This window comes from Poecilia reticulata, linkage group LG1 (assembly GCF_000633615.1).
Source record: "Poecilia reticulata strain Guanapo linkage group LG1, Guppy_female_1.0+MT, whole genome shotgun sequence".
NCBI lineage: Eukaryota > Metazoa > Chordata > Actinopteri > Cyprinodontiformes > Poeciliidae > Poecilia > Poecilia reticulata.
Genome location: NC_024331.1, coordinates 1,874,828 through 1,889,966, shown reverse-complemented (window position 1 = coordinate 1,889,966; position 15,139 = coordinate 1,874,828). Strand labels below are relative to the sequence as shown.

Genomic DNA, 15,139 nt, shown 5'->3' with positions numbered 1-15,139 from the left:
TTTTACCACAAAAATGTACCACTAAAATAACTTGGCTCCAGTTCAGCAAATAAAGAATGCAGCAATTCTGCATTCTGCCTTCTTTTGGGCTTGCTTCTATCCATCCGTCCATTTCAAACTAGATGTCTGGACTGAGATTTATGTCAGCTCTCCTGGGGAGCTTTTTTTCTGTTAAAGGGGAATTTCTTCCCACATCTCAGCAGTTAGCGATGACAAATGGTGTTACTTTGCTCCGTGCATGTTTGCATACGCTGTGCCATCACTACAGAAAAAAATGTTCATTAATGCTCGTAGATTTATTTTGAACAGCTGACAGGCTTTTCTTCTGTACAGGAAGGGATGATGAGAACATGTCTGTGTGATGAGTTTAAAGTCTTTTAGGTCTTAAAATAGATTTTCTAAGGAGCTTAATCTGCTGACATGGTGTAAATATCTGTCATTGCCAGAGTGACCACTCAGGGTCAGGGTCCTGGACTGTTATCTCCAATAAGCACTTCATATCTTCTGTTTTGTTACAAATACTCAACAAAAAGGGATGTATTGAAAAGTTTACTAAATTTACTAAAACACTATTATAAGTTAGAAGATTTTTAAATACAGCATTTAAAGCGAACATTGTTTTATGTAAACTAAGCTTATTGATGTAATTCTGAAAGAATTGATGCATCAATAAGTTGCCTATTTGTTCCTTGATTGGCTCTGACCATTATGACGATTTCTTTTTGTGAAAACATTTTTGTGAACGTTGTCTGAGGATTATTCCCATTTATGCTGTGATGCACATACAGAGATAATGTTGTAATCTCTTCATTTTGTGTTTAAATCAACTTAATCTTGTCTTTAAAGTACATGCCACAATTTATTTTCTCTTATTAATTTTCTTTTAAAATTTCTCCAAATTAATTTCTATAGTTAGACAGTCAGTCAGGGAAACTTGTAATTGACAGCTCCCATCTTGTATAAATTCAGAATTCTGTATCAGTAAACATGACTGATCTATTCATACATAAAAGTAAACCTAATATAATGTGATGAGTTCAGCAGCTTTATTTAACATCTTTATGCTGTTTCAAGTAAGGTTCTATTACATTTTCAAAACTGCTTATGTTTTATGTCCTAGGATTCCTATGATTTTAAGTCTTTTTTGTCAAAGGCCAGAGAAAGTGTTGAGTGACCAGTCTGGATTCAAGCTTTTGATTAATCAGATAATCTAAACTTGACTGATTTTATAGATCAACTAGCAATTAATTGATAAGCAGTCATTTTCTTAAAAACCTGAGTTTTGTTTTGTATCCAATGTTGCCCTTCCATAGCATGAAGGGCAACCTTTTTCATAATATGTTGAGAAGCACATTGTTATAGTTAACAGTTTTTTGAGCTTGAGTTGTTTCTGTCATCAGTTCTTCACCTTCCTAGCACATCAATAATTTCTAGTTGAGAAGTTGACGCCGCTCCGTCTTGCAGCTTGGCTGAATGAGCACTGTGAAGGCGAAAGTTAGTGAGCTTGTTGAGTGTTTATGTTTTAAAACAGAACCGTATAAAGTGAATTTTGAATCCCACGCTGAACTTTGTTTTTCTTGTTCTGGGATATCTCTGCCATCTATTTCTGTACCAACTGTTTAATATTGACAAACCATTAATTGAGAGTTAATTTTAAGTTGATTAGTTTTTTGAATTCCTAGTAACCAGATGCCACTTTCCTCTCCTACCTTTGGCTCTGAACAGTCCACAAGCTGACTGAAGAAAGGCGCACTAATCATGTTTTTGCAACGATATATATATAAGATTGCTTTTTTATTAATGTATAGGCAGTATAACTGTTAGGGAACCAAGTACAGGTCGGAACTTAATCAAATTACCCTAATTAGCCTGGCTAATTAGTCAGCTGATATGCTCTAATATCATGACACAGCGTGATAACTAACATAACATGCATTATTTTCTCAGCGCTAGCATGACATCTTTATTATCGTGACATAGCCAAACACTAAATTCCACACCCTTGAGCCCAGTTCTCATGCACTATTCAGAACAGGAGTGCATGAAAAGTAACCCACAGACCTCAAAGATGGTTTTCACAATGGCAGCAGAAAAGGCACAACAAGAAACACTGTGAAAGTAGTTTTAAGGACTACTGCTAATAATAAAGAGTAAGAGTAAACCTCTTCCACTTTGCAAATGGAGGGGTTCACAGGAAAGGCAGGCTAATGCTAGTTTCCTTTTTTCCTAAGAATATCATAAATGACTATAATATGTGTTACTACAGTAGAACGCTAGATGAATGACACATATTACACAACTTAATGCATTGCTGCCCTCTATAAATCATCTGTCAAAACTAAAAGCCATTCTCCTGTTCATAAAATAGACAAACCACTGCGGCTTGTGGGCTGGTCAAATCTACCCATCACCTTCAGATAAATACCAGAATTGATCACTAAAAAACTAAGAACACAAGGACAGATATTATTCACAGATGACAAGTGTCAGGAAACTGATACCATCTTTAGTCTGAACACCTTCGAACATCCTGACAAAAAGATTTTGTGATTTATTCTGAGAGGTAACCCATCATGGGAATGTTTTGAACCTCGTTTATTGTGATTCGTTTGTTTTAGCATATCTTCTTCTTCTTCTATTATTAGATGTGTTTATACCTATTAGACCTGTGTCTAATGCTACAGATCATGCAATGTACATTGTGAGATTAGTTGAAATCAAAAACAAAAATTCCAATGGTTTAAAAAACACATCTCTGTAGCAGGAAAACCTCAGGTATGAGGTTGTGGTGACTGCTAGGCACTAAATATATTTTTTCTCTCCTGCGTAGTTACTAAGAGGTCTGATACTGGAAGTTAAGCTTTTTAGTACAGACATATGCAGTCAGGTCTCAGCAGATTAATGGATCTTGATGGTTTGAGGTTGCACTTAACAGATTTATTTGGCTTAAAGCTCCTACATGTGTATTTGCAAACCCCTCTGCTATTACAGTCAGTAATTATATCCACGCAAGTCTCCAGAGTGGCCCACCAATGTCTAAATTATAGACAGCGGATAAACCAAGTAAGAAAATAAAAAATAACTTTCAGACATGGAAGTGGACCTACCAAACGCTTTGACCATTGCAATTCCAAACGGATTTGGAGCAGCAGACTAAAAAGAATGAGTCTTTCATTAGAAAATACATTTCATGCATCTTATAACTGAAAGTGGTAGAGAGTTTAATTTTTCTCTCAACACTCGTGCCTCCTTCTTTTCTTATAAATAATACCATGAACATGTTGGCAATATATCAGCTGCATAATAATGAAACATTTATCCCACTCACTGATACGCAAAATAAATTGTTTTGCACTACAGAAAACATCTTCCACTGAGTCTATAAAGGGTTGCGCAGATTTTCTTGAAAGACTTTCAGAAGTCTGTGTGGACAAATGGGAAGCGCTCTAAAGCTGGAGTGGTTCCTTCAAGTGTGCTGCCCGAACGTTACACCATGGTCGCAGCTGCTGTGTCGCCGTGGATCTGTCTCAAAGAAACATGATGCTGCTCATAATCTGACCATCATTTGAATGCAGACAGCCTGCGACGCCAGAGCCATGATTTACTCTTGTGTGTATGACCGTGTGAGTGCGTGTATGTGGGTGTGTGTGGCTGAGGGTTGCTCATGTTGTGGGGACCTAAATCAGTTACAGCCATGTTATGGAGACGTATCTCCATCTTTTTGGTCAGAAGTAAATTTCCAAAATGTAAATCATTCAAGTTTTGAAGGTAAGGTTAGTGTGAGGGATTTGGTTTGGCAAATGGTTAAGCTTAGAGTATGTGTCAAGGCGATGAATCCAAGGTAGTATAATATCCCTTAAAGTCGAAATAGAATATATGTGTGTTTGCATGTTTTAGCATTTGTGAACTTGTAAACCCAGTTTTTCCAGCAAATACTCCATTATGAGAAGCTGCTGTTCCTTATGAATCCCAAAGTCCAGGCCCTGAATAAAAAAGTGCTGTTTTAGGGTTAGGGTTGTGTGTATGTGCATGCACATATATGCAGTTTGTTTCTTTGATAATATTTTTTTATTGTGGAGTTAACTGGGCTGAGTTACAATCAGGTTTCCAGAACAGAGAATATCCTGTTGTTTCTGACTTTATGCAGATCTAAAATATTTCTAGAAATAACATAATTCACTGGGGTGTTGATTGCATCTTGAAGATGTCACATAATGAGGAAAAAAGTGATAGTATTTCAGAGTTGGGGTTTTTTTCTGAAGATTTTTTAGGTACACGTGGCCTTCATTTAGCAGCAACTGGACAGGTAATAGGGAGGAAAGAGAAAGTGAATCATGCTGTAAACTGCCACAGGCCAGGAATTGAACCAGGATAATAATGGATTCAAAGACTACAGAAAGGGTGGGCAATCCTGGTCCTTGAGGGCCAGTGTCTTGCAACTCTTACATGTCTCCCTGGTCTAACACACTTGAATCCAACAGCTGAATCACCTCCTAAGTGCAGGCAGGTTATCCAGAGTCCGGCTAACAACCTCATTATTTGACTCAGGTGTGTTGAAGTTGAGACACATCTAAAAGTTGCAGGAGACCGGCCCTCGAGACCTGGAGTTGCCCACCCCTGGACTACAGCCTCTGAACAAGTAGTGTAACAAGAACTTGTCGTGTAACAGCCTGCAATATTAGAACTTCTCAAGGTTTCTTGTTGAGGTGACTTTTATGTTGCGAGCACCAGCCAGTTATGATCAGCATGACTTTGCCTGATGAAGTTGTAATAAAACTACTCTTAAATCATTTGTTTGGCTGCATTTTGGGCTTCCAGTATGAACGATAAATGGCAACAGAGTGAAAGACACAAATATTATGTTAGCACTGCATGTTCAGATACTGAAAAATGTAGAAAGCATCACTGAACATCTTAGGAGTACATTGAACTACATCACTATTACAGCATAGTTGAAGCATTGACCTAAGGTCTCAAGAAAGGGAAAAAAGGAAGACCTCACTTTGTTGAGTTTATATTGATTTGAAAAAGTAATATTAAAATGTCATCCCATCTCATTCACATGATGTCGGTATCGTGTCTCATTCCATAATGTGAGTTTTTGGTAATGTTACACCTCTTCTCTGCACATGGTGTGCATGCTCTACCAACTGAACCATCTATTGCCCACATGCTTTGTGATCCTCATTTGCACGTTTCCATTGATCAGTGTGTCTTACACTGGCACTTTTTGAAACCAGGTCTGAGAGTGAAGCTTGCAAACACTCCCTGTGTGAAAGTACAAAAAGTATATAAAGTAATGTAAAGTAAGGAAATGTACAATTTAAAGAGGTGTTGCTAATTTTTCTGTTTTCATTCCAAGTGTATATAAATATACCTTATTGTTCTGAAGGATAGAAGTGGTATCTCAGAAATGGCCCCTGTGTCTAATTGATGACAGTCTGGACAGTTGTCATCCTGATCAAATAAATGAGAATGGTTTGCCATCCATCCAGTGCCACTCATCGCTGCAGCCTAATACTAGGGGTCAATACATTCATGTCATGATACGTTTACATACTTCCTCCAAAATAAACACCAATGACAGGTGTGGTTATTAGCACTTTACTTGTCAAAGTGAAATTAGGCCCCCAGGGTGTCATAGTGTTGGAGCAAATGTCTGGAAATACTTGCCATTCTTTGTCATAGAGTGTGTGCTGAGTACATTCTGTCATCATTACAGAAAATCACTGCTGCTTCTATTTATTGGCATGAAGGTAATTTGTAGTGTAACATCAAATATGTGACGACAGCTTAAACAATCGTGTATCGGTTGTTTTTTTAAAGTGTGCAAGCTCAAGCACAACATTAAAAAAATCTCTGTTCTCCACAATATATTTATTTAATAGGTACAACATACAGCGGAAAATAATGGTTTGGAGAACCTGAGGTTATACACATTAATACTAGAAATTCCTTCATCTCATCATTCACAAACATTACATCAATATTTGTGTTATTGTGTCAGGGTAATGCAATGTTAGCAGTAATTCCATGTTATTTACAGAAATATGTGTCTCAAGGCAGCCAATAGAGTTGATGCTGCTTGTTTGTGCCCTAAGCCCAGAGTCCCATTTTATGCATTATGTACTCAGTTAGCAATGCAATGTGTGTTCTGGCCTTCAACTTTTGAAGTATACCCTGCACACATTAATCATGTGCCTTTCAACCACAGTTCAAGGAAAATAGCTTCATGAAGCTAAACCCAACATAGTAATCTGCATCAATATTACCCCCAGTTAGGTTATATGTGTATCGGTTGTTCTTTAAACACTTTGCAGTGATTTTGACACTAAGTGGTAACTGTGGCTCAGGAGGCTTGGATTCATCCTGCAACTGGTGGGTTGCTGGTTCGAACCTGCGCTCTACTTACAGCTCACCTTTGATTTACCATTCAGTATTCAGAACCTTGAATTAGGATTATTTCTCTCTTTAACCCAGTTCAGGTTAGACACTGGCAAATGCTCTGACTGATTCAGATGTGAGTAGACAAGCTAAACAATCACCATTCACACCTGGCATTAAGCTTCAGATAATATTCACATCACAGAGAAGGATGGTCAGACATGCAAATAGTTTTAAAGATTGTGGAATCATCCTACTGATGCTTGACAAAGTTGGATCAATATCTTTTTTATTGTGAGATGTTTTTTGTTTTACTTTGCAAGCACAATTAATGTTACCACTATTTATATAAAAATGTGTCCTACATTACTTTTTGTAAAGCTTTTGTAATGATAAAAAAGACATAACTTGATCTGCTTTCATTACATCTTAAAATGCATGTAATCAGTTGTACTACTTTTTCATTCTGACATCAATATGGCAGACGTGTCTGCTTCAGATTTTTGTGGAGTTATTTTATCTGCAAAACATGACAAGCTTAGTTGCAGTATGAAAGATAGGGACTTTAAACATCAGTTTGAGCACTTAGTCACTAAAATGTAGTGTTTGACTGTTTCATAATTGGTTACTGTGTTATGTTACTGTATTTTGTTTTTATCATGTAAATCACTCGAAATGTGTTATTCAAAATATCTTGACTTGACTAAAGACAAAAGATTTTAACCCCTAATCCTTCTGATGGCACATATCCTACACAAATAAATATTTCTGAATAAATATTTTGGGCTTTTCCACATTAAAAGAGATTTTGTAAATAATATGTTGCATAGTTCAGAGAAAACATGCTCACCCAAACGGTATCTAGTTTAGAAAAAATAAATTAATGGGGCGATTCAGCAAGTAAAAGAAAAAAGGCAACTAAAAGATAAACCTTATCTTTTGTCTGTATAATTGTTTTAGACTAGCTGAGACTAGCTCAATGCTGTTTACAAAAGTTTTTTTTTCTTTGATGTTTCTCGGTAATGACTGCTGCTTGTCTTAGGATTTATTGAATTTATTGAATTCAAACTATGAAACAAAAATACAAACTAATGTCCATGGCCGTCTCTGAAGGTGGCCAGAGGGAAACCGTCATTGGTGTGTTAGGAGAGCATTCACACCTGTATTTAGGGCAGATGTTATGTCGTGTGTGAATAATGACTGTCTTTATTGAGATTTAGAAAGTATAGTGAATGGTTTAAATCACGTAAATCATGCAACATTGTTTCAACTTTTTTACATACAAATCAACATTTGCCTGTGAATATTCCACTCTGTATAAAACAGTCGTCATCATTTATATTTTCAGGAATTTGTAACTTTGAAACCCTAACGAGTTGTAGTAAATGTTGTAAAGCTACCATTTACATTATAAATAAATCCAAATATTGAAAGCAGCAGTATGTAACTTTTATTAAAACAATGTTGTGACAGGAGGAGTGCACAGTACTTCTGGCTGATTCTGTCTTGCCAAAATCCAACTGTAAAAAGAAGAACCCAGAAGGCTGTACCTTTCAGAACATCTATCAGTGGTGGGGGTTGTCACAGGTTTTCTCTTTCATGGTAAAATATATGACCATAAAATTCTTTGGCTTACCAAATTATTAAATTATAATATGATGGAGTTGATGCTTTGCTGTGACTGTGTGTCTGAATAAAGAGACCAGCGTTTTTCAAGCTTCTAAATGATTTGTGTTGAGACTCTATCCCTTAGTAGTCTTGTTTGTTTTGCAGGACAGTGTGTCCCCCTGCAGTAGATCAGTAAGAAGTGCTCTTCAGTATGAATACAGGTATGAACACAAAAACAGACATGCAAATAGTTTTAAAGATTGTGGAATCAACCTACTTCCAATGCCAAAGTTGGATCAATATTTTTTTTATTGTGAGATGTTTTTTGCTTTACTTTGCAAGCATACATATTGTTGTCAATATGAATAGAAAAAGTGTACCTTTTTGTTGTGCGCTACTTTTTATGGAGCTCTTGTAAAGGCAGTCTGACACTTGTGAAAACTTATGTTTTCATAGTATAATAACTGTTCAAAGCTCTGTCAGCCACTAATCAGTAATCTATCAACTACACGTCTCAACACAACATGTACCTGTGTCTGTTCTGCCGGGTGGCCTGACTCCATTTATTAATGGACCGTTGTTAGTAGTGTAAAGGGTAACAGTAAAATAGCTTTGCACATAATGATTTTGCAGAGAAAGAAAATACAATATCCATCTTTATTTGTAGAAAGTGAGGTTGTTTAATGGATGTAATTAGCAAAAGATTAAAAGGTAGCCTAGTATGTTTTAGCATGTAAATATAAATATATTTCTGTTTACGTACAGTAACAGTTTGAGAACTGCATTAGTATTATTAAGATCAGGATTTTTTTCTCAGCACTCATTGGATATTGCTGACTTAATTTAGAAGGATCTGTGATCCCTGCACATAAACCAATCATGTTCTTGAATTTATGTCCTGGCAAGTAAGCAAAACCTAATAAACCAAAACAAACCGACGGATGTTAAATCTTGCAAGAAATACTTACTGCAGAACCAAAAGCTGGCGTGCATTGAAATAAAGTAAGCACTTCAAATGCATGTGCTTTGCTCTAACTGCATTTGTGTGTGTGTGTGTGTGTGTGTATATTTGTGTTTTGGTGTGTTGTTTTTGCGACCGTGCATGTGCATGTGTGCTTCTGCTTCTGCTTCTGGCTCATTGATCTCGGGCCTGGCTGGGAATTCTCAGATAGTGGAGGAATTGCAAGAAAAAGCGTGGCCTTGTCACTCATACTCTCTCCAATGAAGAGGGTCCAGAGCTCACCAAATTTGGCCACAGGTACTAACACTCGCAACCACACAGATATTTGAATTTTGAGTGGGAAACGTTTTGCTACACTTTAAAACTAGCTTTTTCAAGGGGTTGGAGTCAACAAAAATATGTTTAAGATATTGCATGGTAGTTTGCTGTTATGTTTTTATGGGCATGCTTGGCTTTCTAAATAAACTATAATTCAAACTTTTATAACACATTTTTTAAAGTTGACTAAAATGGTCACATGAGTCTACATGTCTTGCTAGTGCCATGTTCCATTTATTTGTAAAACACATTGTGCAGTTAAAACAGAAATGAGCTAAATGTAATCATATGCTCCACTTTTAGTGGCCTGTGGCAGTTCTAATATTTGAAGCACCTTACAGCCTCACCATAACTTTTCAGACATGGTTGAATCATAGCAAATAATAATAATTTTTTAAAAAATCACAGTTTCTGCACTTCCACCATCAGTTTGTGCCCTCTTTTTGAATCAGAAACACCATTGTTATTAAAGGCCTATTTTATTTTATTTTTTAATGATTCAGTTGAACCACATTTCATAAGTAATGTCTGTTTCTCATTGGTTATTTTTTAGAATTTTTTTTGTCTGTTCCAAGTTATTTCAGTGACCATTGTGTTTTTTTTCTTTCATTAGCAGAGTACCCACTATTTTGTTCATGTGTTAATATGGAAGGTGTTTGAGCTTAGTACTGGGTTGCAGAGTTTGGATTGTTTATTGCAGCCACATGATGAGATCTAATTATAAATTTAATAATAAATACTGAATATAACTGTTAGCTTTATCTGGCACTTGTAGATATTACTCCTTAACCATAAAATGAAATAACTGAAAAAAATTATCAAATATGAGCAAGATCTTTATTATTTTACTGTATGTTTAGTCTAAAACTGTAAATAATAGTTGTGTTTCCTGACAAGTCCATTTGTTTTCCATAATCATAGTACATTGTCTTAACTTTGACTTCAGAAAATTCTTTGGCCAATATTTCTTTAAAACTATGTTTAGTGGGGTAGAGTCTAACAGTTCTGCACAGCTGTAGGACAATGAGGCTGCATCCGAAAATGGTAACACTTTATTTGAAGGGGGGTGAATAAGACTGATGTGACACTTTCATAAACATGACATAACATCTGCCATGAACATAAAAAAGCCTTCATGAGTATTTATGACCCAAGAAATCATTACTGATATAAATTTGTTATTAAAGTATTACTGATTGCACTTTAAAAAATAGGTATCTTTATGTTATTAAAGGTAAAGTTTAAACAGTAATGATTTCTTGGTTAATGTCAAGTTGTCATAACAAAGACATTTTTGAATAATGTCAACTTTGTATTAAAAGTGTCATAATTTACCGAATGACGCTTAATGACAACAGTCATAAATATTCATGAAGGCTTATTCATGTTCATGACAGGTGTTATGTCATGTTTATGAAAGTGTCATGTCAGTCTTATTCACCCCCCCTTCAAATAAAGTGTTACCCAGGAAATTAATTATATTGGCGTCAAAATAAATGAAATAATATTAGTAATAAAAGTATTGTGGATGGATTTGCATCCACAATTAACACTTAATTTTTGTTAGTTTACCCTGTTTTTTGCGGTGTGGTTGAGAACATTAAAGGGCTGGATATGGCTGCTGTCAAGACCATCCAAATTCCACTTTATTTCTTGTATTGTGTTGTGGCCTTCATCCTGATGTGAACAGAGTCTGTGAAAATGTTAATGCATTGTATCTTCTGTAATTTATGAATTTGACAACAGAAAATGGAATTAACCACATTTTTTATTGGCAGATGATGGGTTGTCTGTGGCATAGGAGGTTTTGCTTAAATGATATTCACATGAACTAATCTTCTCAAGTCTATGCCACTCTGAGCCCAAAACATTGAATTTTGGGTTCTGCGGTTTCTTGTTCCACAGATATTTAAAACAAACTGCAATTATAAAATAAAGCATTTGGTGTCATTTTTTAAAATTTTATTTATCATATATTGTGTTTTAACCACCATAACAAGCCAAAGACAGATTTCCACATGTGGACAATAAGATTATTATTAAGTATGTTTTCCAAATTTAAATATGGACTTTATATCCAATACTGTTATATTGGATATAACTGCATCACAATAGTATAATTAGTGTAATATAAAATGAATTGATTTTCTGTTGTCTATGGTATGTTCTGGTATTACATCACTTCGTTCACTACAGTGTGTGTCTATGAAGCACTCAACATTATTGTAGTTTGTGAGCTAATTTCTTATTTACATGTCATTATATTTCATTCATCCACTGTTTTAGGGACATAATACAACCCAGCCACTCATAGAGACATTACTTATTATGTTTACTCTTCTCTGTTTCCCAGCTAATGATTCTCACTCATCAGAGTTTGGTAAGTGACTGGACTTTCTGGTAAAAACAATCTCATTAATGAACATGAGTAGGGCTGCATTATACTGGAAAAAATACTGTAGTTTTTTTTTTTATTTCCCTCTGCGATATACACGGAATTTTTCAAGACATAACTTGAATTAGGGCTGGCTGATAGGCTGAAAAACTTATAAGCATTTCATAGTCAATATTGATTATTTTTTGTTTTAAATATCACAAATACTGCCAAACTTATGTGATTTTTCTTCTTATCCACAATTTCTTCTTATGCTGTTGCACTCATTTTCTCCTTTTACTCTACCCTGTTCTTTTTTTTTAATTTTTAGGCAGATATGGGGGAGGGTGGCAAAACATAAAACTGATCCAACATTCTCTGTGATTGAACCTAAAACATTGAGCCCAATGTATTCTGTGATTGTCTGCAAATGGTTGAAATTGTATTGTCAAGTGTAGCAATACCGCACATTTACAGTGACAAATTCCTTCATTCAGGCAATTCATGAATGTTTCCCACAGAACTCCCAACCTGATGCATTAAGCCAGTATAAAGACAACTGTTGTTGAGCAGTATAACTTAATTTGCTAATTTCCTGTATCACTGCTGAAATTATAACTTAGTTGTGTAATAAGCTAATATGAAATTCCAGTTAAATTCATGTCTGTCCTATCTGTTCTTTTAGAACATTAGTGGTTCTGGCAGCAACAGGTCATGTCAAAGGCTGAAAATCAGCCCACAATTCAGCAGATATTTAAGAATCAAATCATCTATGCATTCACATCAAAGCATTCTAAATAAAATGCAAAATAACACATTTTAGAGCAGTAATCATAAAAGCACGATACTGCAAAACCATGACATTATCATCATATTGTCATAATTTCATACCGGCCCATATCTAGCCACCATCCTGGCCATAACGCCTGCTTTCTCCTTTCCTCTTGTTCACATCTGTGCTTCCATTAGTCTGTGACCTTTAGCATATTGGGTAAAATCGTTAAGTGTCCAGTGTGAACTTCTGCTGCTGTTAGACTCTGTCCAGCAGGCTTCAAGCAATCCTTTATGATATGAATATTGCACACACAGATATTATGATGGTAACATATTTCTAATATATTGTGCAATGGTAACATATTCCTAATATATTGTGCAGATCTAAACATGATCAAAGAAACTATTAAATGTCTCTAATACAACTAAACAGATGTAAAGTAAAGCACCCGCCAGATCATATTATTATAATCTGCAGATACTTGGCGGTCCCGCAGCGCTACTGATGGTTTGAAGAATGGAGATGCCAGCAGTTCATCTCTTGCTGCCAAAGGATTTCGGAGTGTCAGACCCAACCTACAGGACAAAAAGTCTCCCACACAGGTAATCTGCTCTTACTGGCTTTAGAATTATTTTAGCTAACTACAGGTTGTAAGAAAACATTTTTAATTATCTTGGACTCTTAATATGGAGATTGAATGGATTTTTACCATTGCCTGGTAAAAATCCATTATAGTTGGAAATGAGTAAATCCTGCAAAATCATGTTTGGATTCGTAAGCACATTCTTGAGACAACGTCGCAATGGATTTATTTGTGCTGATTATTTTTCCTATTCTTGTTGTTTGAACTTACACCGGCTTCTGCTTCTGATTGGCTAACAAGGATGTCAGTCCCTTGCCACAGCCACCCCCCAGGAGAGAGAGCTTTAACCTCTTGTCCATTGGCACCAATCCACCGGAATTCAACCCAATCATTGAGCTGCCTAATGACTTAAGTTCTAGAAGGCTAACATTCACAAAGAATGACAAAGCTGTATTAAAAGAATCCTACACAGTTAGCAGCACATCCTCTTACTCTTACTCAGAGACCAGTGGAAATTCAGTCCAGCAGGTTAATCAGTCCACAGCTGCAAATAATATGAGCAACCTCAATGCCTCTGCCACTACCAGCACACAGAAACGTAAGGTTTCTTCACTTAAACTAACCCCAGTCACTATCCCTGACCCCCCTGATCACGTTAACCCTCAATTTGAAGCCCATTCCAAGATCCTGACCTCAGGCTCCCTCTCACCATCTTCTCCACCTCCACAAATGGCTTCAAACACACCCCAACCCCCATCACAGAAGGCTTCAGTTTATGTCCACTTAAATGCAGAAAATCTAAAAAATCCAGCAGCTTTGGCTTCAAATCCAAGAGTGGAGGTGAAGGTTCCAGAACAAGATCCAGATCAGACCTCAACGCAAGTGAAGATGACAATGCCTCCTCCTTCTATTCCACCAAGACCTTCGCCTGCACAACTGTTGGTACATACCTGACTATGCAGTGTAATTAGAGCAAGATCCTCAGTGACTACTTAGTCTTTGCAGTCAAGCACGAGTGTTTGGACGTTGGTAGCATCAAGAGTGACTAAATGGCTACACATTTGTTTGTGTTAGATGATTTTACACAAAACATGTGGTCAAAGTACCATTTGTCAAATGCCAAATTTAGAGTCTATGTGATAAAAGTAGAGATATCCTGATCAAGTATTATTGTCACTTATAGTGGACCAAGTCATTTACAATCAGCACTTTGCCAAAACCAGAGCCCCAAATACCCTGTAAAAAATAATACAGTCAATGTCAAAATTGCATTAAATAACACCATATTTCATCAGTATTACACCCACTGACTCACCAGTGATGTGATGTTCTTAACAACACCGTATCCTTTTAGCTTCTACAGTTAACAGCCGTAATGTGCTGCTCCAACACGGGTTAGCTTGGTTAAGTAAGCTGACAGATATTTGACAAAACATGACAAGAAACACTCATAGCCTTACCATTATTTTTCTAAGGACTCAAGAAGTACACCATTTTTTCCTACTGAGGACATTTTCATATAGAGCTGTTTGTTGAATCACTGGGCTAATGTTAACATTTAGCGCCATTTTAATTTGACTTGTTTGCATTTTGCCTTTAACGAAGTTAAAAAGAAATTAGCCCTTTGAACATCATAAAAGCAGACATACCTTCACAAACATTGTAGCAACAGGTAACAGTAGTTTAACTCTGTCAAGGACTCTCAATACCAGTCATTTGAACATGCCTAGATCAGGATCCTGATCCAGTCCTTGAGCTCTGATCAGTAGGTAAAAAGTCACATTTTTTCTTTTGACATTCTTTATAAATAAATGGAATGTATTTTGATGGGTTTTGTATACAACTTGTCTGCTGCGCTTTAGTTGTCTAGTCTTGATGCTTCCATTTGACCAACAAAACTGCGATATGTAATCATGTTTATTGTATGTGTGACATTAACCAAATATTTCTTTTAGTAAATATTTATCTCATTGACAGGAAGAATCACTTAATGTTCATCACTAAACTTATACTAATGATGCGTCTTTAATTTACAGCCTTTTTTATGTTTTGAAAGTCATTACTACAGCTTGAATTTACCATCAGCCAACCGTGAATTGTTTTGTCACACCACCTCTAAGCCTTTTGACTCGTTGG

General features: G+C 36.1%; 1 protein-coding gene across 23 annotated transcripts in view; it reads left to right on the top strand.

Annotated features, from left to right (window-relative positions):
- sorbs2a (sorbin and SH3 domain containing 2a) overlaps nt 1-15,139 on the top strand; it is a 72,200-nt gene that overhangs the window by 24,381 nt on the left and 32,680 nt on the right. For 17 of the 23 annotated variants that reach the window (XM_017305108.1, XM_017305098.1, XM_017305111.1 and 14 more), the window contains 5 exons: nt 8,158-8,213; nt 9,161-9,250; nt 11,625-11,651; nt 12,898-13,022; nt 13,304-13,945. In XM_017305108.1, the coding sequence (XP_017160597.1) occupies nt 8,204-8,213; nt 9,161-9,250; nt 11,625-11,651; nt 12,898-13,022; nt 13,304-13,945 (894 nt within the window). In that variant the 5' untranslated portion in view covers nt 8,158-8,203. The remainder of the gene's footprint in view (nt 1-8,157; nt 8,214-9,160; nt 9,251-11,624; nt 11,652-12,897; nt 13,023-13,303; nt 13,946-15,139) is intronic. The other 6 variants (XM_017305135.1, XM_017305134.1, XM_017305131.1 and 3 more) reach the window with 3 other exon arrangements.